The 22,473-nt window shown below is 38.5% G+C and overlaps 2 protein-coding genes and 1 long non-coding RNA gene across 3 annotated transcripts; all 3 read right to left on the reverse strand.

The window, feature by feature from the left end:
• Positions 1 to 808: 808 nt before the first annotated feature.
• Positions 809 to 5,569, reverse strand: LOC140340891 (arylacetamide deacetylase-like 4). Its single transcript, XM_072426329.1, has 4 exons — positions 5,320 to 5,569; positions 3,266 to 3,479; positions 2,883 to 2,946; positions 809 to 2,005 (listed from the first exon to the last, which is right to left on the reverse strand). The coding sequence occupies exons 1-4, from the start codon at positions 5,527 to 5,529 to the stop codon at positions 1,234 to 1,236; spliced, it is 1,260 nt and encodes a 419-aa protein (XP_072282430.1). The 5' UTR covers positions 5,530 to 5,569; the 3' UTR covers positions 809 to 1,233.
• Positions 5,570 to 12,103: 6,534 nt separating this feature from the next.
• On the reverse strand, positions 12,104 to 13,799 carry LOC140340797 (uncharacterized). The gene is made up of 3 exons (XR_011922734.1): positions 13,432 to 13,799; positions 12,929 to 12,978; positions 12,104 to 12,242 (listed from the first exon to the last, which is right to left on the reverse strand). It is a non-coding gene; the product is annotated as an uncharacterized lncRNA (long non-coding RNA).
• A 3,115-nt stretch (positions 13,800 to 16,914) lies between these two features.
• On the reverse strand, positions 16,915 to 22,178 carry LOC140340796 (arylacetamide deacetylase-like 4). The gene is made up of 4 exons (XM_072426179.1): positions 21,976 to 22,178; positions 20,556 to 20,778; positions 20,039 to 20,102; positions 16,915 to 18,979 (listed from the first exon to the last, which is right to left on the reverse strand). Exons 1-4 carry the CDS (start codon positions 22,132 to 22,134, stop codon positions 18,208 to 18,210), a joined length of 1,218 nt encoding a protein of 405 aa, XP_072282280.1. The 5' UTR covers positions 22,135 to 22,178; the 3' UTR covers positions 16,915 to 18,207.
• Positions 22,179 to 22,473: the final 295 nt, after the last annotated feature.

Genomic DNA, 22,473 nt, shown 5'->3' on the forward strand with positions numbered 1-22,473 from the left:
TCCGACGTGCCAGGTTGCACAAGTAGGATGAAGCATGACATTGTTACTGATCCCTTAATACTCTAGGGCTTCTGGGGTTTGGGACCTCCTTAAGCCCTACAGTATTCTGGAAACCCATAAACAAACTGTGGCTGAGGAAGTTAAAAAGATGTTTGATCAAAATTTTGATCTTGAAAAATCAAAAAGTGAATAGATTAGAATGTGAGGTCGGATGACATAGCAAGAAGACCGGAAAAGAAGACAGAAGAAGGCAGGGCACAATGTAGAATTCCAGGACAGCGCAGAACTAGATCGATGAAAGGGCCAGAACCATTGAGGAATCACTTTTTTTCACTTTAGTTCTGCTTTAAATGCAGCATCACAGTTTGATGCCTAACTCCCTATTTAATGTACAGCGCTGCGTAATATGTTGGCGCTATATAAATCCTGTTTAATAATAATAATAATAACTCGTGCCTGGAGTTGACAAACTGATAAATAGATTAAGCCCAGCATGGTATATAACCACTCTGGATTTGACCCATGGTTAATGGCAAATACCGTTGACAAAAGAGGCAAAATTTTCTCTTTTCACAGCCATTCAGCAGTAGAGGTGAATGGAGACAAGTCTCCCCATTCAAGTCTAGTGCTGAATGGCTGAAAAAAGCAAAAAGGAATAAGGCTCAGTTAACTGGAAACTACACTTATCCGTAATCGGAGGTCTACGGTGTGTGTATATAATATATATACACACACACAATACAGGTAAAAAACAAACCCAAAATACTGGCAGGAGAAATGTTTTGTGGCATCATGCTGATGAGCATATTAGATTTTTATTAGCAGTATGCCTATTGAATGATAGTTGTGAACAATGATTGATCAGTTTCAAACACAGCACACCATGATCATAAATAGTCATTAAAACTGCAGATATTTTAAAAAAATATTAAAGCATTTATATACTACTGTAAAACTACAATTCAGGGTAAACAAATATGATATAAATATAAGAAGCATGTGGAGTCTTTCATTGAACATTGAACATTCATTTCAATGTAATTTGGTTGTACAGACCATTCATTTCTGCTTTCTCTTTGTGCAGGGTGATTGGCCTAGTAGGAGGACACCAATACACTCAGCGCTAAAAGCTGATGTATGGCATTTAAATCCCATAGTAAGAAGATACTAAACATTATTTCTATTGGGGTAAATTTTTGTTATACAGATGTTTACATTCATGTTTAGAACACATTAGGCATCTCTTATAAAGCTTATAATGCCCTCCACAGCCCGTTTCCCAGATTCACAATCCCACTGGTCATAGAAGTTGATGATTCCATGAAAGCCATCTTTAACATGGTGCCAAGTGACAGACACACCATTGTCTTCCAGGCGTTTCTTGTAGAGTATACCATCATTGCAGAGAACATCAAACTCACACGTTAAAATATAAGTTTTTGGTAGCCGACGAAAAACAGAGTCCTCAGCTACCAATGGAGAGCACAGAGGTTCAAGGACATGTTTGAGTTTTTCATACACGTTTTTGTCAAAAGCAGACATCACATGTGGCTTGTATCCTCTGAGCTTGAACTCATCTGGAATATTATCAGAGCTAAACCACTTTGAGAATTTCTTCCTCAGATCAAGAGGAATATGGCTTCCATTCTGAAAATCTTTTAAGACCGAGAGATTCCCTTTTGCTACATAATGTAGAATGTAGAACAGGGCACGTTCTCGGAATAAAGGAGGCACATATTGGTTTTGTTGGTAAGATGGTAAGTTGAAGTCAATAAATTGGACTGAAGGGTATATGAGAACCTGGGCTAAAGGTTTGGGAACATCCATCCTGGTCACAAGAGCTTGTGATACACTAGCTGTTAGATGGCCACCTGCGCTGTCTCCACAGATTATAACAGAAGAGGGATCAACACCATAGTCCTGTGCATTCTTCAGGAGATGGATGGTAGCATTCAAACAATCTTCAAATGCTGCGGGGTGCTGGTGTTTTGGTGCAAGTCGATACCTAAAAGAAATGTCAGGATTCATGACTGCTCACTAAAGAGAATTACCAATAATTAGCTGCATTTGCAGCTGTAATATAAGTCATTATTGTTGTTTTCTTAACCCCTTTAACTTAACCTACATCAAATAATATTTGTTTTCTTAGTATTAATTATTTGCATGTGTAATACTTGCAGGTATTTATTGGTTCACTCATATACTCTCTATGACAATGCCTTCATATCTCCACAAGATGACGCATTCTTCAAGATAACTCATTTCTGTAAATCCTAGTTCTTGTGCAGTTCCTGGCTGTGTTCTGCAAGAACCATTGTTGTGGTGCAGTTGGCCAAGTGGCTGGCAAGGTGCCAGTCACCAAGAGCCTGCACAATCGTTTAATCCTGCTGCAGGTTTGAACCGGCCCTAGGGAAATGCTTCCTCTTGCCTGCAACAGACTGATGCCATCAGATCATCCTATGCAAAGTCACCAACTGAAAATCAATGATGGATTTTATTTATCAAAAAGTAAAAGTTTGCCGAAAAAGCGTACTGTTGCTGATGATGTGCAAGAAATTAATTAATGCAAACTTTTAAAGTTATGAAAAATCCAATTAACATTCAGGGATCACAAAGGCAACAAAATCCCTTTTCCTGGCTACAGACCCCTGTACAAGGTGTCTCCAGGTCAGCTAGGAGATTAAATCCCTTCAGCGTGTTCTGAATCTGCTTCTACAACTACCTTTTTTTTAAAGATTCTAACTGCAGGTCCCTAGAGCATCAGTAAAAAATGGCCAAATTTCATCTGGCACATCTGGTTTCTCACTTGAAACCTCATGTGTTTGATTAGAAATAGAGGTTATTTAAAAAAAATAAATAAATAAATAAATTGGACTGCTTACCCAACTGAGACCACCACAACTCCAGCTTCTTTTGAGATATATCGGCAAAGTCTGTCATAGAGTTCTGTAAAATAAGTAAATACGGATATTATCACTCTTTAAGATAATGAAATCTAATAGTTGAAAATATTAGTCTCTCCTGCAAACTGGTGCCACCAAATGATGCACCAAATTCCAACTGAAGTTTCCTCTCTTGTAGGAACACTAAGGCTGGTAAAAGAGGTTGGGTATCACCAGGAACTCTGGTAGAGAAAGCTCATGAGCTAAACTCCAAAGATATAAAGGATTATTTTGGGTAAGTCAGATAACTAAACATAAAGGTAATACAGGAGAAAGTATGTATAAAAAACTTTTTCTCGTTTGATACAATATCCCCTGCTTACCAATATCTCCTATCATGAGCCCTCCTCCATGAAAGAACAGAACAGCTTTTCTGCTCCGGGCAGAAGATTCTTGGGGTTGGTAAACTCTCACATGTACACCTTCAAATGTAAAATTCTTTGTAACGAGCTCTGGATCATTTTCTGATTTTTCTAGAAACAGTTTTGCTAAAAAGTTTAAAAGAATAAACTCTGAGCGAGTTCCAATGGTGTTCCCCTAATCAGTGGAGAAAAAAAACAATGAAATAAGTAAAAAGTCAGAGGAATTAAACTAATGTAGCAAAGCAAAACATATTTTTGTCAATATGCCTTACTATTGGCAGAAAACTAATTATATATATATATATATATATAAATTTATTATTGTTGGTTAAATGGCTTCTAGGCTTTTTATTATAACAATTATCAAAATACTTTTTTGTGTTTTCTATATTTCTATATGTATATAAAATATAAACACCATAACAATCAAATTATCAACAAATATTAACACAAAAATATAACTACTAAATTAAAGAAGAACTAACCTGAAAAGTGCCTAAAATAAAAAAAAAAACTTACCTTCAATCCTGCAGGGCAGTCCGATCTATCCGGAGTTGCCTACCATCGGGTCCCGTGTCATCCTGGCATCTGTCTCCAAGCCGGCACGCCAGGCGGCGCCATATTCTCCTTTTCTCCCTGGTTCTTTTTTCTACGTCACCCTACACAGGTGCTAGATCGGGTGACGTAGGTTGGAAAAAAAATTTGCCGATCTCACTATGCATGCGTGAGATCTGCAAGTTTTTGTTTTTTCACGAAAATGCTCCTTTTCGCATGGCCCAGATGCTTGGGCATGCACAGAAGGAGCACCCCCAGAGTCTCCTGGGATGCATGATGTAGGTAACCCGGGAGGCTTTGCGCTCACATTCAAGCGATTGAGAATTGGGGGGACGGTGCTGTACCCTTTTTCTTTTAGAAAAAGGATGTTGCACCTAAAAACCTAAACAAACATAAAGGGTTGTCTATCCTTTTATGTAAAGTGAAATTTCTGAGTTTAGGTATGCTTTACCTATAAATAACAATTAAACATAAACTACACTGTCCCCAACTTTTACAGGTTGCTAGTCCTCGAAGACCACCTCATTATAATTTTTTTGGTCTGCACCCCAATAATTGTTCCCAGCCGCCAATTCTCCCAGCTTGGGAACGATAGATCCCTTCCATTTTTGTGCAGACCCCCAACATCTTTTTCCAAACACATCTATCCAAACTAAAAGGGAATACTGTAAATAGGTCCCCAAATCCATAGCCATTTTTAACCAATCCAATAACTTCCACCTTGCTCACTTCCAAGCTAATTTCTTAACCCTATCCTGTCTGCTCCCTGTCTGCCCAGTCATGTCAGCCTTACCTTGACTTGCACATTCCAGGCCTAACTTTTCCAAGGTACTATTGTATGAATCAGGAAAATATATATAAACACATCTCTCTGAATATACTGTATTAACATATTATGACCATTACTATATGATAATTATCTCCAGTATTTAGAAGCATCATAGAGCTAAGCATTCCAAATTCCATCCAGTTTTCTGAAATAGAATGTGATGGTAAATACATAAAAAATGCTATTTTTTATTACAGCAAAATTAACCTAAAGAATGAAAGTGGTTTGTAGTTTGTTACATAAACTAGGCTATTAATAGCAAAAATGCAAACCTGGAACAATGTTTTATGTTTGCATGAACATTTAAAGGTACAGATCATGGATGCATATTAGGTGATATTTAAACATACCTAAACTCAGAATTTTTACTTTGCAGGTGTTTTTGCCTACCCAAGTGTAGTAGCTTCTCCCTTTACATACATAAACTATAAAATAAATACACAAATCTGACATAAAATATAAAATTTCCGACACAGATAGGACCCTACAAACACCTGCAGAAGGTCCATGTGGATTAAAGGACCCCTCTGGTTAATTCATGCTTCACATTTCATCAAAATAATTATATTTGTTTTTGTGGACTGATACATTAAAACCAAATGAATTGGTTAATTAAATAATGGTAACTCACCAGGACCATAAAAAACATCAGGAGCCTATGGAGTTTTCGAAGCTCTGAATGGCATGCAATCCCTGGTGGATATTGAGCTTTTGAGCTTTCAAAATAAACAGCAACCACAAAGTACAGAAAATAAAGCGACAGAAGAACTTCAATCAGAAGCAGCAGCATTCTTTCCACTGAATGACTTAAGCTTTCAGAATTACAGCCTGTATGAATCATTCAACTTTTTGTTTCCTGGATCATCCACGAATAATTACCGCTTACCACCTGTAAATAAGTATTGCTGCCTGTCTGATTTTTAGGATTAAGGATTGTCTCCCTAGCTAAGGATCTATGGTTCGATCAAAACCTTGCTTGCTTCGATGGGAACCTTTGTAAATGTGTATGCCTATCTAACATGTGGCAGAGAAGTAAATGGCCAGAGGGGTTTTCACAGAAAAAAAGAAACGTTGCAAAAGCAAACAGTTCACATACACAATGTTTTGGCAAACACCTTCACTGTTACAGAGACAGACTAAACTATATTAATCACAAGGGCACCAAACTTCAATTAAAACCAGGATGATTTTCGTGATCTGTATTCTGGTAGCCTGAAACATGACCAGTTCTCTTGCACTCCCTTCTCTATCTTTAAGTCCCATAGCAAGCTGGAGGCTGAAAGCTGAAATGGCCAGTGGCAGTTTTCCCTAACCAGTGGAGTGTTTATCTCCATCCTGCACTTTCAGGAGGTGGCTCAGAATTCCCCAGATCTCGAGCTTAAATAGTCAGCAGGCAAAAACCTTCTCCCAAAATGGCTCCCCCCATGATAAGGGACATTTTGGCCCTATAATGAGAATACACTAACTCAGGCTCACCCAAAATGGTTGCTTGCTGGCTAGAGATGTAGAAGCCGAGTGAAAGCAGCAGTATATATAGAACTCTATCTAGTGGCTCCATCTATCTTGTTAGATTTACCAGAGGAATAGAATGCCAAGTACACAAATAGTATTTGCCATGTTGGTTTGGCAACCAAAGGCGGTGGTTACTAATATGACATACTCATGCTTGCTTATACCCAAAATAAGGAATGCAGTCCCCTACACAAACACAATGTGAGAGAACAAATAACTAAAATGTAGTGTTACTCAGATAAGCATATATAAGCAGCAACTGTCCCCAAGTTGATCTCTTAGGTAGCAATGGTTTTTCAGCAACTTCAGGTTCTTCAGAAGGAGACTCTGTACCCTCAATGCCCAGGATTTTCAGTACTGAGAGGAATTGTCACTGTCCATAGATTTCTTTCTTTCTAAAGTAAGAAGGAGAGGATCCGGGCTGTTCCTTACAGGCCTGTAGCTGGTGACCGCTGGAAACATTCCTCTGAAGGATCACTTGATGCTGATTGAGGTGCAAAACACAAAGACAGAGAAGATTCCAATGCAGGCATTTCAGAGGACCATTCTAACCTTCTATAGTGACATTGTAAACAGGGAAATCCAGAAAAGGCTGGTGTACCACTCGATAGGGTGTTTATTCGCATCTTGTTTGTAACTCACCTCCACAAGCATGCTTTGGGTTTTGTGCTAACACTTGGTCACCAGATCACAATGGTAACAATTTTAGTTTACTATTTCCCCAACACAAGCTATCTTGCTTTCAACAACCGATGCCAGATGTTCTTTCAATGACACTTTCTGGAAATTCCAAAAGTAAACCCAAAGGTAGCCTTCTGTAGCGATCAAACATAAGAAAAAATGGTGTGTACCCAATGACACTGTATGCTTTTAGGACCAGACAAGATCCTCAACATACTGAGGTCAACAGTCTTGATGGTAAAGAGTGTGAAGCATCCATATCCAGAATGGTGGTAGCCATTGGAATGAGACTTACGAATTCCACTGAGCTGGCATAGTTCAGAAACTCAAAATTGGGACTCAAAATTAGGTCCTTGGTCTGATAATACCCTTTTGGGGCACCCATTAGGTTGAAAAACAGGGGACCATAACAGCTTTGCTGTGGTAATGTCAGTCATGTCTTCCGTTGGAATTACTTTGGTGAATTTAGTGGTCAACAAAGACTAATACATATCAATACTATGATGCCACTTCTTGCACAGTACTAAAATCCATAGTCAAACATTTGAAGGGTTCCCCAGGAACAATGGATAGGGGAACTGTGTGTTCAATTTCCTTTTTGTAAATGGCACGGTTATTACAGGTTTGACCATCCTGTTGTATCCAGTCCGTTCATCCAGGAGACGTATTATCTTACCAATGCCTCTGTCCACTCTAAACTGAAATGGCCACCAACTTGGTGCAAGATTTAGCAAACTTAGGGAACCACATTCTGTGGTATCACTAACTGTCAGTTCTCCTGATGCTTTTTGTGAATCTGTGCCCACCAATATGACATCTCTTCTCTACATTCCAATTTGTTCCACTGTCGTAGCAATGCCGAACAACCAGAGATAGTCTATAACGTTCTCAGACTGTAGCTGTGTGTGTTTTGGGGTTCAAGTTCCTATCTACCAGTTGTGGTTGATCGATGATATTGTTGGCAAACTTGCATTGATGATTAACAACCGATCAGCCGATAATCGTTAACAAAAAAGTGCACAAGGGCTCGTCATCGACGTCAAAGAATGAGGAATGCCGCTGGAAACGAATGACCTTCCTGGCGAATCTGACGGGGCGACAATCGTTTGCTATCCATTGTCTGTACGGTCGTTCAATAATCGTGGATTGTTCTGTGATACACTTTCTCCGGTATACATCACTTCCTGCATAGCTCAAACGATCATATCTAGTGTTTGTACATTATTGGTGGATTATATTTGAAAGATTGTATCATTTTAGCATGCACAGAATTGTGCACAATACGATCGTTCAAAATAATCATGAATATTTGTTGATCGGTTGTTAATCATTCATTTTCTAATGACAATTATTGCACGTGTGTACCTAGCCTTGGATCAGCAATGTTGTAAACAATAGTCTCCATACATTAAACTTTAAACACAAAAAAGGGAGGGGGTAAATGGGGATGGGAAGGCTAGGGAGGAATAGGGGTGGTATAGGTATAAACTTGATTAGATTTGTGGGCCAATGTTTGTGTACAGCAAAAAGGGAGCTAAGCATGGAAGCTGTCAAAGGAAAGATGTTTAATTAAAACCATCTGGGATAGCACATACAGCTACAGTCGCCTTATGTTACCTGGTACCTGCTAAATAGGCACTATGGTCAGGAGAATCTTGGTATTGTAACCAGTAGATCCAGGTATTGCAGAACTTCTCCTTTGTACCGTGAATGGTGGATGTTAGATCTTCCATGAGCATAATCTTGTTGATCTTTCGAAACCAAAGTCCAATGTTAGGCAGAGTTAGTTGCCTCCATTCTCTGGCTACATTAACCATATGTTTAAGAAACAAGTTGCAATATGATTTCTGGGGTCTATCATTGAGATGGAGAAAGAAAAACTCTGGGTCATCTGGTATTGGTAGGTCTGTGAACTTCTGCATATTGTCTTGAGTTTAGGACATGAACAAAATATATGTAGAAGTGTTCCCCTATCTGGATCACATCTCCAACATCTGAGATACTAGGGAAAATCTGATGTAAGCCTGTAAGTACCCTATACCACCTTGTTGGTATTTTGTATCCTAATTCTTGAAATTTGCTGCTGATCGAGGATTTGTGGGCCAATGATATATATTGCGTGTGTTGACATTCTCAACCCTAGGTCCCTTTCCCATGATCTCAAATAGCTTAGTAAAAAACCCTGAGGAGGAGTTTGTAACAGCCTTGCTAGTTCTGAGAATGTATGGCAAGCTACTCCCTCCTCAATACACAATCTTTCAAAGATTGTCAGGAAGTGAACAAATAGTTCAGCCTGGTGGAGGGACTGCAGGAAATGGAATAATCGGTTAGCTCTCCAAAGAGATATCTTAAATGGTTGGATGGATCCGTTCTTTTAAGGAGGGCCAACTGTCGCGTACAATAAAGTGGTGGGCTCTACTTAGGCTATAGTTTGCCAGGATACATAGTCCTGTGTCCTTTATCTATTCAGGAAAGGATGGGCTACCAATCACAGGCAGAATTGGGTGTGAAAGTGTGTGTTGGTGAAAGATTGTATATTCTTAGCGCAGACTCGTAGTCTCTGACCTATGGTGGGGTGTTTCTGTAAAAGTTTTGTGGGCGCATGTGGAATCCATGGTATTGCAGGCAGTGGAGTATTGCTATATAACTTATAATTATTATTGGTTTTCCTTTCTCCTCTTGTTTTACTACGAAATTTTGCCCCCCCCCCCAAAAGGTTTAATAATCCAAAGAAAGAGAAAAACAGAAAGGCGGTTTCTTTGAGGCACTTCAAATTTATATTAGATATAAACAATAGTTTGTGCTATATGAATATACATATACAAGATATTTTTTGGTATCAGTATCAACAGCCATAATGTAACATAAGATATAAATAATACATTTTATCAAGAAAATAAAATGAAGAAAAAATGAATATAAAAAAATTACATTGCTATTGCATTTATGATTATATGTTAGTGAAATAAACTTACTGTTTGATCATAGTAATATGTGGATAGGGAAGTATGGCTGATTAATTCCATAGATTATTCTTAAACAAATGTTGGGTAATTGGTTATAATATATAAATATTTAAAAGCAGGATGAAGAAAGCGATTGCATAGTTAGTTTAGAGGATATTTGTAATGGTATTGCAGCAAGATCAGTTAACATCTACCAGAAAGGGCAGTTATAGGTAAACTGTTGTAAGAGCAAATAGTACTATATAATGAAGTTTTTTCCATAATTTATTAAATTTAAATATTGTCATAAAGAAGAGGCATACCTTAAAATGAGTGGGAGGTGGTTATGCAGAGCGTGCAGCCGGGTGGCCAGTGTGCGTTCTGTAGTCATGCGGAGCATGCAGCTAGGCAGGGACTAATGTTATGACATCTCCCGCCTTATAAAGGTATGAGAATGGCGTCTTTCGGTCGGATGGCGCATGCATGGAGCCATAGTGATTGGATATCTTGTATATGTATATTTTTATGGTCATTGATACAGATATCTAAAAAATCTTGTATATGTATATTTATATAGCACAAACTATTTGATCCAACAAAATTAGTTCTTACACATATGATATATCCTGCATAACTACAATTACAGCGCTAAAAGCTTATTCAATTGTTGTATTTTTGTATTCTTGTATTCAATGACAGTTCTACTAAACGTCACATACCTGTTCCCTGAAGAAGCCAATCGGTGAAACCTGTCGGGTTTACGCCGTATCCTCTTGGATCATATTTAGGGATTTACTTGTCTAGCATAAGGGTCAAATACCCCATGATGTTAACGGGGCAGACCCAAACTACTTCTCTGGCTGTATTACATCCTATTTCATTATTTATTTTGATATATGTTATTTTTATCTAATATAAATTGGAAGTGCCAAGAAAACCCCTTTCTGTTGTTCTTTTTTTTTTGTACTATTGCTATATAACTGTTTCAGGTCCTCCCATTGCTTGTTAAAGAGTGGCGGCACCAGTCCACCACCCTTGTGAGGTGCACTGCTGGATAATATAATTAGAGGTTTGGCATTCCCATGCCTCCCTGACTTTTGGACAGGAAAAGTAGTCTATGGTTTATCCATGGATTTTTACCCCCCATTCATTTTGCGCATAGCTCAACCATTACTATGAACAGTCAATAAAGCTGCAAATAAAACTAATAATGCAGTTGTGTTTTTTTTCCTAAAGCTGTATTTCAGCCTTACTAAATATTGTCTAAATACAAGAATACTGAGAGCCTGTAGTGGGAGAACACTGAAGCACCTAGTGATGAAAGCGGATGTATGGCATTTAAAGCTCAGTGGATAGACAGAGGATACTGAACACCGGGCCTGATTTATTAAAGCCCTTCAAGACTGGAGAAGATGGGTGAAACTGAGTAATCCAGCAAACCTAGAATGGATTTCTTAAAGTCATTTGCCACTTTTTGGCAAATGTTTTCAATCCTGGACTTGATCTAGTGCAGGTTTGCTGAATCAGGTTCTCCCATGACAGTCTATCTATAGATTTGATAATTCTGGCCCATTCTTTCTAATGGGTCATCTTACCATTTTGTTATACAGATGTTTACATTGATATTTAGAACACATTAGGCATCTCTTATATAACTAACAAAGCTTTCCACAGCCCGCTTCGCAGATTCACAATCCCACTGTTTAAAGAAGCTGACGATTCCATGGAAGCCATCTTTAACATGGTGCCAAGTGACAGATACATTGTCCTCCAGGCGTTTCTTGTAAAGTATTCCATCATTGCAGAGAACATCAAACTCACACGTAAAAAAACACAGAGTCCTCAGATAGCAGTGGAAAACACGAAGGTTCAAACACATGTTTAAGTTTTTCATACAAGTTTTTGTCAAAAGCAGACATCACATGTGGCTTGTATCCTCTGAGCTTGAACTCATCTGGAATATTATCAGCACTAAGACACTTAGAGGATTTCTTTCTCAGATCAGGAGGAACATGGCTACCATTCTGAACTTCTCTTGAAATAGACAGATCCCCTTTTGCTATATAATGTAGAATGTAGAAGAGGGAACAATCTCGGAATAAAAGAGGCACATATTGATTTTGTTGGTAAGAAGGTAAATTAAAGTCAATATTTTGAACTCCAGGATATATGAGCACCTGGGCCAAAGGTTTTGGAACATCCATCCTGGTCACAAGAGCTTGTGATACACTAGCTGTGAGATTGCCACCTGCGCTGTCTCCACAGATTATAACAGAAGAGGGATCAACACCATAGTCCTGTGCATTCTTCAGGAAATGGATGGTAGCATTCAGGCAATCTTCAAATGCTGTGGGGTACTGGTGTTTTGGTGCTGGTGTGGTACTGCTTTTGGTGGTGTTTTGGTGCAAGTCGATACCTAAAAGAAATGTCAGGAATCATAACTAAAGTGAATTACCAACATTTAGTTCCATGTGTAATACTTCCAGGTATTTACTACTTCACTCAGATATTGCAGTATTCTCTCTAGCAATGCCCTTGTATCACCATAAAGTGATGATGCAAATTCCAAGATAATACAATCCTGCAAATCCTGGTGTTTCAGCAGATCTTACATAGGGATGTTTTGTTAATGCAGTAAATATAAAAAGTGTACAAAGATTTTTTTTGCCCGGTTTTTGTGGTGTGAAAAAATGAGACCACAGTAAATCATTTCAAAACTTTTACTAGTTTTGATGTGAAGCACAACTGATGCAATTCAACTGAAAAACAAACAAATCTGTTAGAGCAAAACAGAGCTCAAAAGCCTAATTTAACATCAAAATCTAGAGTTTTTGTGAAAATATGACCCCCCTCAAAGTTATAAATGCCTACAACAGCTCCACAGAGCATCAGTAAGTTTGCCAACAACATCCTCGAGCACATCCTAATTCTAAGGAAGGGTGACTCCTCACTGCCTCCTATGGAGGATCCTTACTTCTATTGATCACAAAGGTTTTAAATAATTCTTCTCTAAAGTGTCATATCTACATATATTTGTAAGACTGCATGGATTCATGTGTTTGATTAGAAATAGAAGAGGTTAAAAAAAAAAGAACTGCTTACCACAACCCCGGCCTCTTTTGATATGTGTTGGCAAAGTTCGTCATAGAGATCTGTAAAATAAAACAAATAAGGACATTGGGATAAGTGATATAATCATCATTTAAGCTATTTATGATAAAAAAAATCAATTAAATAATGTTAACTGCTAGGAACTTAAGATAAAAAAGCCCATTGGAAATTTGCATTTGGTTCTCCACCTCTCTAGTAAAAAGGAAAATCTAAATAAGTACCTTCACTTGTGAATGGTACCACCAGATTCTGCTGTGATCAAGTGAAAATGCCAACTGAAGTCTTGTAGAGAAGGAGGAATATAAGTAGGAATAGCAGGACTGTCAGGAGAAGTTGGAATCAACTGATAATCTGGTTGAGAAATCTCATGAGATAAACTCCCAAACTAGCCCAAACAATATAGGATTCTTTTGGGTGAGATAACTTAAAATAAAATGTAATCAATAAGAAAATATGTATTAAAAAAACATTTTGGTACAATAACTTTTGCTTACCAATATCTCCAAGCACGAACCCTCCTCCATGAAAAAACATAACTGCTTTTCTGTTTGTGGCAGAAGATTTTCGGGGCTGGTAAATTCTCACAGGAACACCCTCAAATTTAATATTCCTCTTGAAGGGTTCTGCATCATCATCTTGTGATTTTACTGGAAACAGTTTTCTAAAACCTCTGAGGAGATTCTCCAAGCTTCTCAAGAGTCCGCCCCTAATCAGTGGGAAAAAACAATTATGAAATTATAAACAAACCAAAGGAATAAAATGAATGCAACAAATCAAATGTGGGCACCCTTCCAGGACTTCTGCATTGTGCTTCACATCTCACTGCAGATTTGAGCAGCAATAGTAAATTCTGGGGGTGATGCCAGCTGGCACCACCCCCGGAATTTGCTATTGCTGCTCGCATCCCCTGGAAGATGCGATGCACAATGCAGGAGGTCTGCATTGTGCTTTGCATCTCCCTGGAGATGCAGAGCAGCAGCAGCAGCAGCAATGTCGGGGTGAGGCGGGCAGGACATCCCCACTTGCATCACCCGGGAGGATGTGACATCTTCCGCGTGATGCGAGTGGTGATGTATTCAGGGGTGTACCGGGCAGGAAATTTAAAAGCAGATTACAATGTAATCTGCTTTTAAATGGTTTTTACAGTATAAAAACACCACACAACATGAAAAAAAATAAAATTAAAAATGTACTTTTATTATTTTATTTTAAGATTACATTGTTGTGTATTATTTCATTGTTTTTTTAAAATTATTATTCATAATTATGTATTATATTATAATTTATTATTATAATATAATAAATAAATATAATTATCATACCGGGGAGTTAATCCTAAAAATTACAGGCTCACAATATAAACAAAAATTTCTATGCAAAAAAATTAGGATCACTTTTTGCATCAAAAAACTGACAGAATTAGAACGCTAGGGGGGTTAAATGAAATCATATTATGGTCACTGCTACCCGGATTCTTTTTTTATATTTGTTATAAGCTCTGTTAGAAAGAACTAGATCCAGCAGAGTACCATTGCTAGTTGGGGCTTCTAAAAACTGTACCATCAAATTATCTTGTATTAGATTCACAAATTTCCTCCCTTTTGCTGTTCCTGTAGTGCCATTACTCCAGTCAATGTCAGGGTAGTTGAAATCTCCCATGAATAAAACACTTCCACATTTTGCTTTATTTCTGGCATGACTAAAACAAATGATTGCAGGTTGCCCAAACAAACCGTAGCTTTAATCTTTAATCTAATTAAGAAGTGACAATACCTGTTCCTCCACATAGTAACCCACATGTGTAAATAACTGCCAACAATAATATTTATTGCAAACAATAAAGTTATAGTTAAATCACACCCTGGGTTTGGTTCTGTTGCCATTTTAATTTTATAAACTGCCAAATTGCCAATGTCAAAGGTACAATTAATGCCATAACATAGCAGAGAGAACCTACAAACCCCATGCATGGTGTGCTTGATAATTAGTGAACCTCATCCAGAATGTCTGTGTTGCAAATTAACAAACCATGCCAGTATATGACTTAGAAAAATATACTCCTCTCCCTGATTACACCGTATTAACATATTATGACCATTACTTTGAATATTTTATCTCAAGTGTTTGGGAGCAGAATAGTGCTACGCATTCTTGCCCCATGCATTTCTAAAATAAAATGTGATGTTTCAAATACATAGAAATTGTAGATTTTCTACTGTTCATTACACTGCACCATCAAAAGGAAAGAATGTTATTTATACCTTTTTTTTCAATGTTACATAACATACGCTGCTAATAGCAAGAAAATGAAAAACTTGACTGTATAAATGTTTTGTTTGGTTAATCATTTGATGATACAGACCATCCAAAACAACATTTAATTTAAAGATGGAGGCTGGTGGAACAAGTTGGCCTTTGGTGTCTTATGTCATCAGAAAAGATCTCCCTATCATAATCCCCAACTCTGTTCCTGACCACCTTGGAGATTTTTGGTGTTTCTGCCCAACTTGGTGTGTCCCTCCTCCCTCCCCCCATCCTTATATACTTCAAATTATCAATCCAGAAAATATAAACCATCCATCATCAACCACAAAGAGTTTTCAGACCCATGTATCGCACCAGCGATGGAGTCTATGGAAGAAAGAATAATCTCTCTGGTGATTTAATGCTGAACTATTCACCAACAAAAATTATCTGTATTTAGTAGTCTAATAAATAAATATTGCATTAGATAACTCACCAGGACTGGAAAAACACTCATAGTCCCATGGAGTTTTTGAAGCTCTGCTTGGTATGCAATCCCTGGTGGACATTCAGCTTTTGAGTTTTCTAAATAAATAGCAATCGCAAGGTACAGAATAAAAAGCAACAGGAAAAATCCTATCAGAAGCATGGCTTCCACTGTCCTTTAGCTCTGAGGATTACAGCTGCTGTGAAACATTCAACTTTGTGTTTCCTAGATCATCAACAATAATTGCTACCTAGCAGCTGTAAATTAATATTGCTGCTTAGAAATTCTTTAGGGTGTGGGTTGACAATTTTTTAAGAGTGTCCATTTGTTTTTGAAGTTCCATTTGTGAAATGTAAACGTTTTGTACTTGCACAATTTATATATATATTTTCTTTTTAGAATTGGAAAAGGTAAGAATTCTTACATTGGATATATTTGCCCTTATTTCCTGATAACTGAATAACTCTATCTGTTCTCTGTTACCAGCTAATCTCTTAACCAGCATTATTATGACTTTCAATCTGCCCATTCCACTGAAACAATGCTTAAAAAAAATGGCCAATTGCCTTGTCAGATCTAAGTCACAAAACTCTTCTGCTGCCTTTCTTTGCAGTTTTCTTCATTAGCTTCCATTTCACCTTCAAATCAAATTCAAGCTCCTGTGCTTTGCCTTCAAATCCCTCCACAGTTCTTGCCCCACTTACATTTCTAACCTGATAGAAAAAAATACCCCTAGCCACTCTCTTCACTCTTCCAATGTCCTACTAATGACTTCCTCTCTTATAACCTCATCACATGCACAGCTCCAAGACTTTTCTAAAGCTGCCCTGACTCTTTGGAATGTGAATGAAACTCACTGTCTCAAACGCTCACTACTTCCTACCACTCTATAACTCCCGTCCTATTGTGTGCTACTTCCCTCTCCTTTAGATTGTAAGCTCTTTTGGGTAGGGGCTTCTCCTTGTTTGTATCAGTCTGTTATTTGCAACCCCTATTTAATGTACAGCACTGCATACTATGTTAGCGCTTTTTAAATACAGCTTAATGATGCTAAGTGATAACAGGAAGAAATGGGAAATCTTCAATGGTAAGGGTAGAGCCCTGATCAGCTTTTTATTTCTGTCTGCATCCAAGTTGCATCTATTTTATCTCTGCAGCGATCTGCATTTGTCCCAACCTCTATTTTTCAAGTGCAGCTGTGCCAGATCATGGTGCAGTTCCCGAAAGTGACATGCTGCCTGCGTGGTTGTTCTGTTGAGGTTTGCCACATGCAAATCTGATTTTCCATGGCATGGTTTGCCCCTCTGTGTGGCTGGGAGCTGCTAAAAGTGCAGTTTTTCACCATGTATTTAAAAAGATCCTAAAGCTGCGTACAAACGGCAGATTTTTCTCGCCCCATAATCGGCATCGGCCAGATATCGGGCGAGAATCTGGCGTGTGTACAGTCGGCGTCATTCATCGTCCGTGGATCCGTCCTGGCGGATCCGCGAACGATCAACGATGAGCGATCCTAATGCAAGGGAAGGGGGAGAGCGCGCAGCAGGGTGCCGCTCCGTCGCTCTCCCCCTCTCCATAGAGCATGAACGGTGCTGTATGTACAGCACCGTTCATGCATCGTGTAGTCCTTTGTCGTTGGAAAGGATCGTGAAAGATCCTTTCCATCGACAATAATTGCACGTGTGTACGCAGCTTTAGTCTCATTTCTTTTCTGGTAAAAAAAATTCCCCCCCCATATTTGCAAAGCAGAATCAATATCCACTAGAGCTGTGTTTCTCAACCAGGGTTCCTCCAGAAGTTGCTTGGGGTTCCTTCAGCAATGAGCAGTTTTTGCCTCTCAGGTCAGTTTAGGTGACACCAATTATATCTTGTTAGCTATCTGTAAGGGAGACATTCTTCCCAAAGTCCAGCAATGTAAGAGACATTCTTCTCACTGACCATCACACTAATATAATATGAGCTGTGGATATAGTAATTATAGCAGGGGGTCCCTTAAAACCTGAAAGTTATTTCAAGGATTCCCTCATGTGAAAAAGGTTGAGAAATACTAAACTGGAAACAACAACATTTTTTACACAGTGTGCATGTGTTTTGATGAGCACAGACAGATATACTAATATTCAATTTGTGGCTGTCACCTGCAGTATTTTCTTTTTACCACAAGATGGCCTCATTTCCTTGGGTTGAATGGCACCCAGAAGCTGCAGATATTACAAAAATAATAATTCAGTTGTATATTTCTATAAAGCTGCAGTGCAGGTTAAACAAATATAGTCTAAAGATAAGAAGCCTGTGGAGTATTTTTTTCAGGTCTCTGCAGTCATTCAGCATAAAACAGCTCAAGTAACTTGCATCCCTGAATGCAGACTGATCACTGCTGCTCTCTCTCCTTGTACACCGTGACTGCTATTGTATCCCCCATCCCCCATGTAGAGGGAGAACACTGAAACTTGTAATGCTGAAAGCGGATGCGGGTGGCATTTATATGGCATTCTTACAATTTTATTATACAGATATTCACATTCGTGCTCACTATTATACATCAGGCATCCCTTATAAAACTAACAAAGCTGTCCACAGCCAGTTTTCCAGATTCACAATCCCACTGATCATAGAAGCTGAAGATTCCATGAAAGCCATCTTTAACATGGTGCCAAGTGACAGACACACCATTGTCTTCCAGGCGTTTCTTGTAAAGTATTCCATCATTGCAGAGAACATCAAACTCACACGTTAAAATATAAGTTTTTGGTAGCAGGCGAAACACAGAGTCCTCAGCTAGCAATGGAGAGCTCGAAGGTTCAAACACATGTTTGAGTTTTTCATACAAGTTTTTGTCAAAGGAAGACATCACATGTGGCTTGTATCCTCTGAGCTTGAACTCATCTGGAATATTATCAGCACTAAGCCACTTAGAGAATTTCTTCCTCAGATCAGGAGGAACATGGCTACCATTCTGAACCTCCCTTGAGATAGACAGATCCCCTTGTGCTACATAATGCAACATGTAGAAGAGGGTACGTTCTCGGAATAAAAGAGGCACATATTGGTTTTGTTGGTAAGATGGTAAGTTGAAGTCAATCTTTTGGACTGAAGGGTATATGAGCACCTGGGCCAATAGTTTTGGAACATCCTTCCTGGTCACAAGAGCTTGTGATACACAAGCTGTGAGATTGCCACCTGCGCTGTCTCCACAGATTATAACAGAAGAGGGATCAACACCATAGTCCTGTGCATTCTTCAGGAGATGGTCGGTAGCATTCAAACAGTCTTCAAATGCTGCGGGGTATTGGTGCTTTGGTGCAAGTCGATACCTAAAAGAAATGTCAGGAATCAAAACTGCTTCTTTAGAAGAATTAACAATATTTAGTTGCATGTGTAATACTTCCAGATATGTAATACTTCACCGAGATATTGAATTACTCCCCCTGACAATACCTTCATTTCTCGGAAGATGATGTAAGCTATTAATACAAAAATCTTGCAATAGTTGTGTTGTGTTCATAAGTCTTGCATGGATCCTGCAAGAATAGCTTCCTCCTGCCTGCAACAGACTTCTGACATCATCTCAACCTACACATAACGCAGCTAAAAGATATCAAAATGTAGAGTTTTGATGAAAAAGAATACTGCTGCCTATGGCGTGTGAGAAATTAATTCTTGCAAACTTGTTACTAAAAAAGGTCCACTTCAACCTTCTAGAGGTCACTAAAGGCAGCAGACTAACATCCCTTTTCCTGACTATAAACCCCTGTCAAACGTATTTCCAGGTCAACTAGGACAGTGGTTGCCAACCTTTTCGAACCTACGGACCACTAAATGCATTGACTCCGGACTGTGCCTACGCAGGGAGCCGTGTGTCACTAAAAGGGAAAGAAACTTCCCCCAGAGTGACATCATAATGCCAGAACCTGTCCACTCTCCCATTGCAGGTCTGAGCCAGAAACACAACCCACCCACCACCCTAAGCCTGCAATACGTACGGGGGACATGGTTCGCGGCTCTGGTCAGTGCACCCCCTTTTCCTGACCCTGCTAGTGGGGGTGCACCGGCCAGAGCCGCAAACCACCGGTTGGCGACCACTGAACTAGGACATAAAATCCTATTATTTAGTTCTTACTCTGTTCTTACTATCACCTCCTAGTTATAAAGGTTTACTATAACGCCAAAGAGCATCAGTGAAAGATTGCCAAACAGCGTTATAGGGCACGTTTTGATTCTGAGGAATGGCTCCTTACTTGATGCCTCCTGTGGAGGATCCTGACAAAATTATATTACCGTTTTAAATTTCCATATATTTGTAGGATTGCATGGATTCAAAGGTTTTATTAGAATAAGAAGTGGATTAAAAAAAAAAATTCAAGACTGCTCACCCAACTGAGACCACCACAACTCCAGCCTCCTTTGATATGTGTCGGCAAAGTTTGTCATAGACATCTGTAAATAAATAAGGACATTGCGATAGGTTAGTAATTTTTGCTGTTAGAAGATGCTTATATTGCTGGCTAAGTCTAGGACACTTTGTGGAGCAACTTTGCATTGTTTAAAAGTAAGGTGTTTATTTAGGACAGAATTCCTCCAGGGGTTGCTAGGGATTCCCTGACCAAGAATCAATTTGTGGCTCTCAGGTCAATTTAACTGACACCAATGTTCTTTTTGGCTATCTGTAAGGGTGACATTCTTCCTACTCTAATGTACTGTGACCCGATGGTTCAAGAAGTTTCCCTAAGTTAAAGAAACACTGATTTAGAATTGAATTTTTTTTTCAAAGGAGGTTTAGTGGTGCAGCTAAGTGGGCAGCAATAAGACATTGTGACCAACATGGATGAATGACAACTGGCATCCATGATAGAGAATATTTTCTTTATTGCTACAATATCTTCTGCTTACCAATATCTCCAAACACGAACCCTCCTCCATGAAAGAACATAACAGCTTTTCTCCCCTTTGCAGAAGATTCTCGGGGCTGGTAAACTCTCACAGGTACACCTTCAAATTTAACATTCTTTGTTATCAGCTTTGGATCATCTTCCGATTTTATAGGAATCAGCTTTCTTAAAAAGTTTAAAAGAGCAATCTCCGAGCTAATTCCGAGCTTTTCAAGGGTGTTCCCCTAATCGGTGGGAAAAAAACAATGATATAATTATAAACAAGTCAGAGGAATTAAATAATCCAATAAATCAAATCAAAAATATGTTAATGCATAGCTTTTCAATTAACAGTACATAGCATATATTCATACACACATATATAAAGGTTTGAGGACACTTTTACAAGTAGGTAAAGTCCATAATAGTGGGGAAACTGGTTTGTCTTTTATTGTTTTGCAAGTACATGAAAACAAATGGTTGCCCAATCAGATTGTAACTTTTTCTGTGGTTGACACTGGCCAAATATGCTTTGATATAATAAGTGAGATTATCTGCCCTTCCACAACGGAACCTATGCATGTAAACTGCTGTCAATCATAATATGTATTGGGAAAAATATCAGTACAGTTAAAGCTTTCTAGAATGTATTTCCGCTGCACCCTGGGTTGGGTTCTGTTGCAATTTTTGTTTTAAACTGCCAATGCCAAAGCTAAAATTAGCATCAGACTAACAGACTAAAAAAAAATCCAGGGAAAAACAGATAGAACCTACATACCCCATGCAGATGGTATTCTTGATAAAGAGTCAACCCTGCCCTGAAATGCTAATTACCAAGGCAGTATATCAGTTTATGACTTCCAACAAACCATACACACCTCTCTCTGATTACTCTGTATTAACAGTTTAATAATATTTTTATATATTAATAATACATAATATATATATATAATATTATAATATTAACATTTGAATATTTATCTTCAGTAACTGTACTCAGCGTAATGCTAGATAGTTATCAGTACAATCAAACATGTGAAGCTTGTGTATATATATGATTATTGGACTGTATATCTTAATAGTTAAGTAATAGTTATATGTAATCTATAGATGGAGGCTGGTGCAACAAGTTGGCCCTTGGTGTTTTATGTGCCCTTGGTAATCCAGCAGAAAAATCTTCCTATCATAATCCCCAACATTGTTCCTGACCACCTTCCAGTAATGGGTGTTTCCCAGGTCCTCCCCTTACATACTCCAAGTATCAACTACAATATTCAACCCTCCTAGCAGCCACAGGTTTGCAGACCCAGGTATCTCAGCCAGAAGAGTCTATATAAGATACGTGAATCCCTCTGTAGGTTTAATGCTTCATCATTCACCAAAAAAAATAAAATGTCTGTATTTAGTAGACCGATACATAAACATTGCATTAGGTAACTCACCAGGACTGAAAAAACAGTCAGAGTCCTATGGAGTTTTCTAAGCTTTGCATGGCATGCAATCCCTGGTGGATATTCAGCTTTTGAGCTTTCAACATAAACAGCAATTATAAAGCACAGAATACAAAACAACAGGAAAACTCCTATCAGAAGCAGCAGCATGGCTTCCACTGTCCTTTAGCTTTGAGGAATGCAGCTTCTGTGAAACATTAGACTTTGTGTTTCTTGGCTCAACCAGCAATATTCGTCACCTAGCAGCTGTGAATAAGTATTGCTGTTGTCTGATCTAGGGAAGGCTCTATGGTCAGATCTAAAGGTTGCTTGGTGTGATAGAAACGGTTACTGATCTACTATGACTGCCCAAAGGTCCACTTTGAAATGTGTATTTTTTTCGAAGAACTGGTGCACTGATGTATATTATTTTCAAGTTAAACATTCTTTAATGTTTTCATCAGAAAAAAAATAAACTTTCCCCATTATCACTTCTTTGGTTTATAAGTG

The sequence above is a fragment of the Pyxicephalus adspersus genome, chromosome 11 (assembly GCF_032062135.1).
Source record: "Pyxicephalus adspersus chromosome 11, UCB_Pads_2.0, whole genome shotgun sequence".
NCBI classification, from domain to species: Eukaryota; Metazoa; Chordata; class Amphibia; order Anura; family Pyxicephalidae; genus Pyxicephalus; species Pyxicephalus adspersus.

What these genes read in the sequence shown, in the direction of transcription:
- LOC140340796 (XM_072426179.1), bottom strand. Translation starts at nt 22,134, where the DNA reads ATGCTGCTGCTTCTGATAGGAGTTTTCCTGTTGTTTTGTATTCTGTGC. An exon ending in GTTCGTGTTTGGAGATATTG is followed by an intron (nt 20,103 to 20,555) that starts GTAAGCAGAAGA and finishes ATTTATTTACAG; the next exon opens with ATGTCTATGACAAACTTTGC. An exon ending in GTTGTGGTGGTCTCAGTTGG is followed by an intron (nt 18,980 to 20,038) that starts GTGAGCAGTCTT and finishes CATTTCTTTTAG; the next exon opens with GTATCGACTTGCACCAAAGC.
- LOC140340891 (XM_072426329.1), bottom strand. Translation starts at nt 5,529, where the DNA reads ATGATTCATACAGGCTGTAATTCTGAAAGCTTAAGTCATTCAGTGGAA. An exon ending in TGATGTTTTTTATGGTCCTG is followed by an intron (nt 3,480 to 5,319) that starts GTGAGTTACCAT and finishes TCCACTGATTAG; the next exon opens with GGGAACACCATTGGAACTCG. An exon ending in GCTCATGATAGGAGATATTG is followed by an intron (nt 2,947 to 3,265) that starts GTAAGCAGGGGA and finishes CTTATTTTACAG; the next exon opens with AACTCTATGACAGACTTTGC.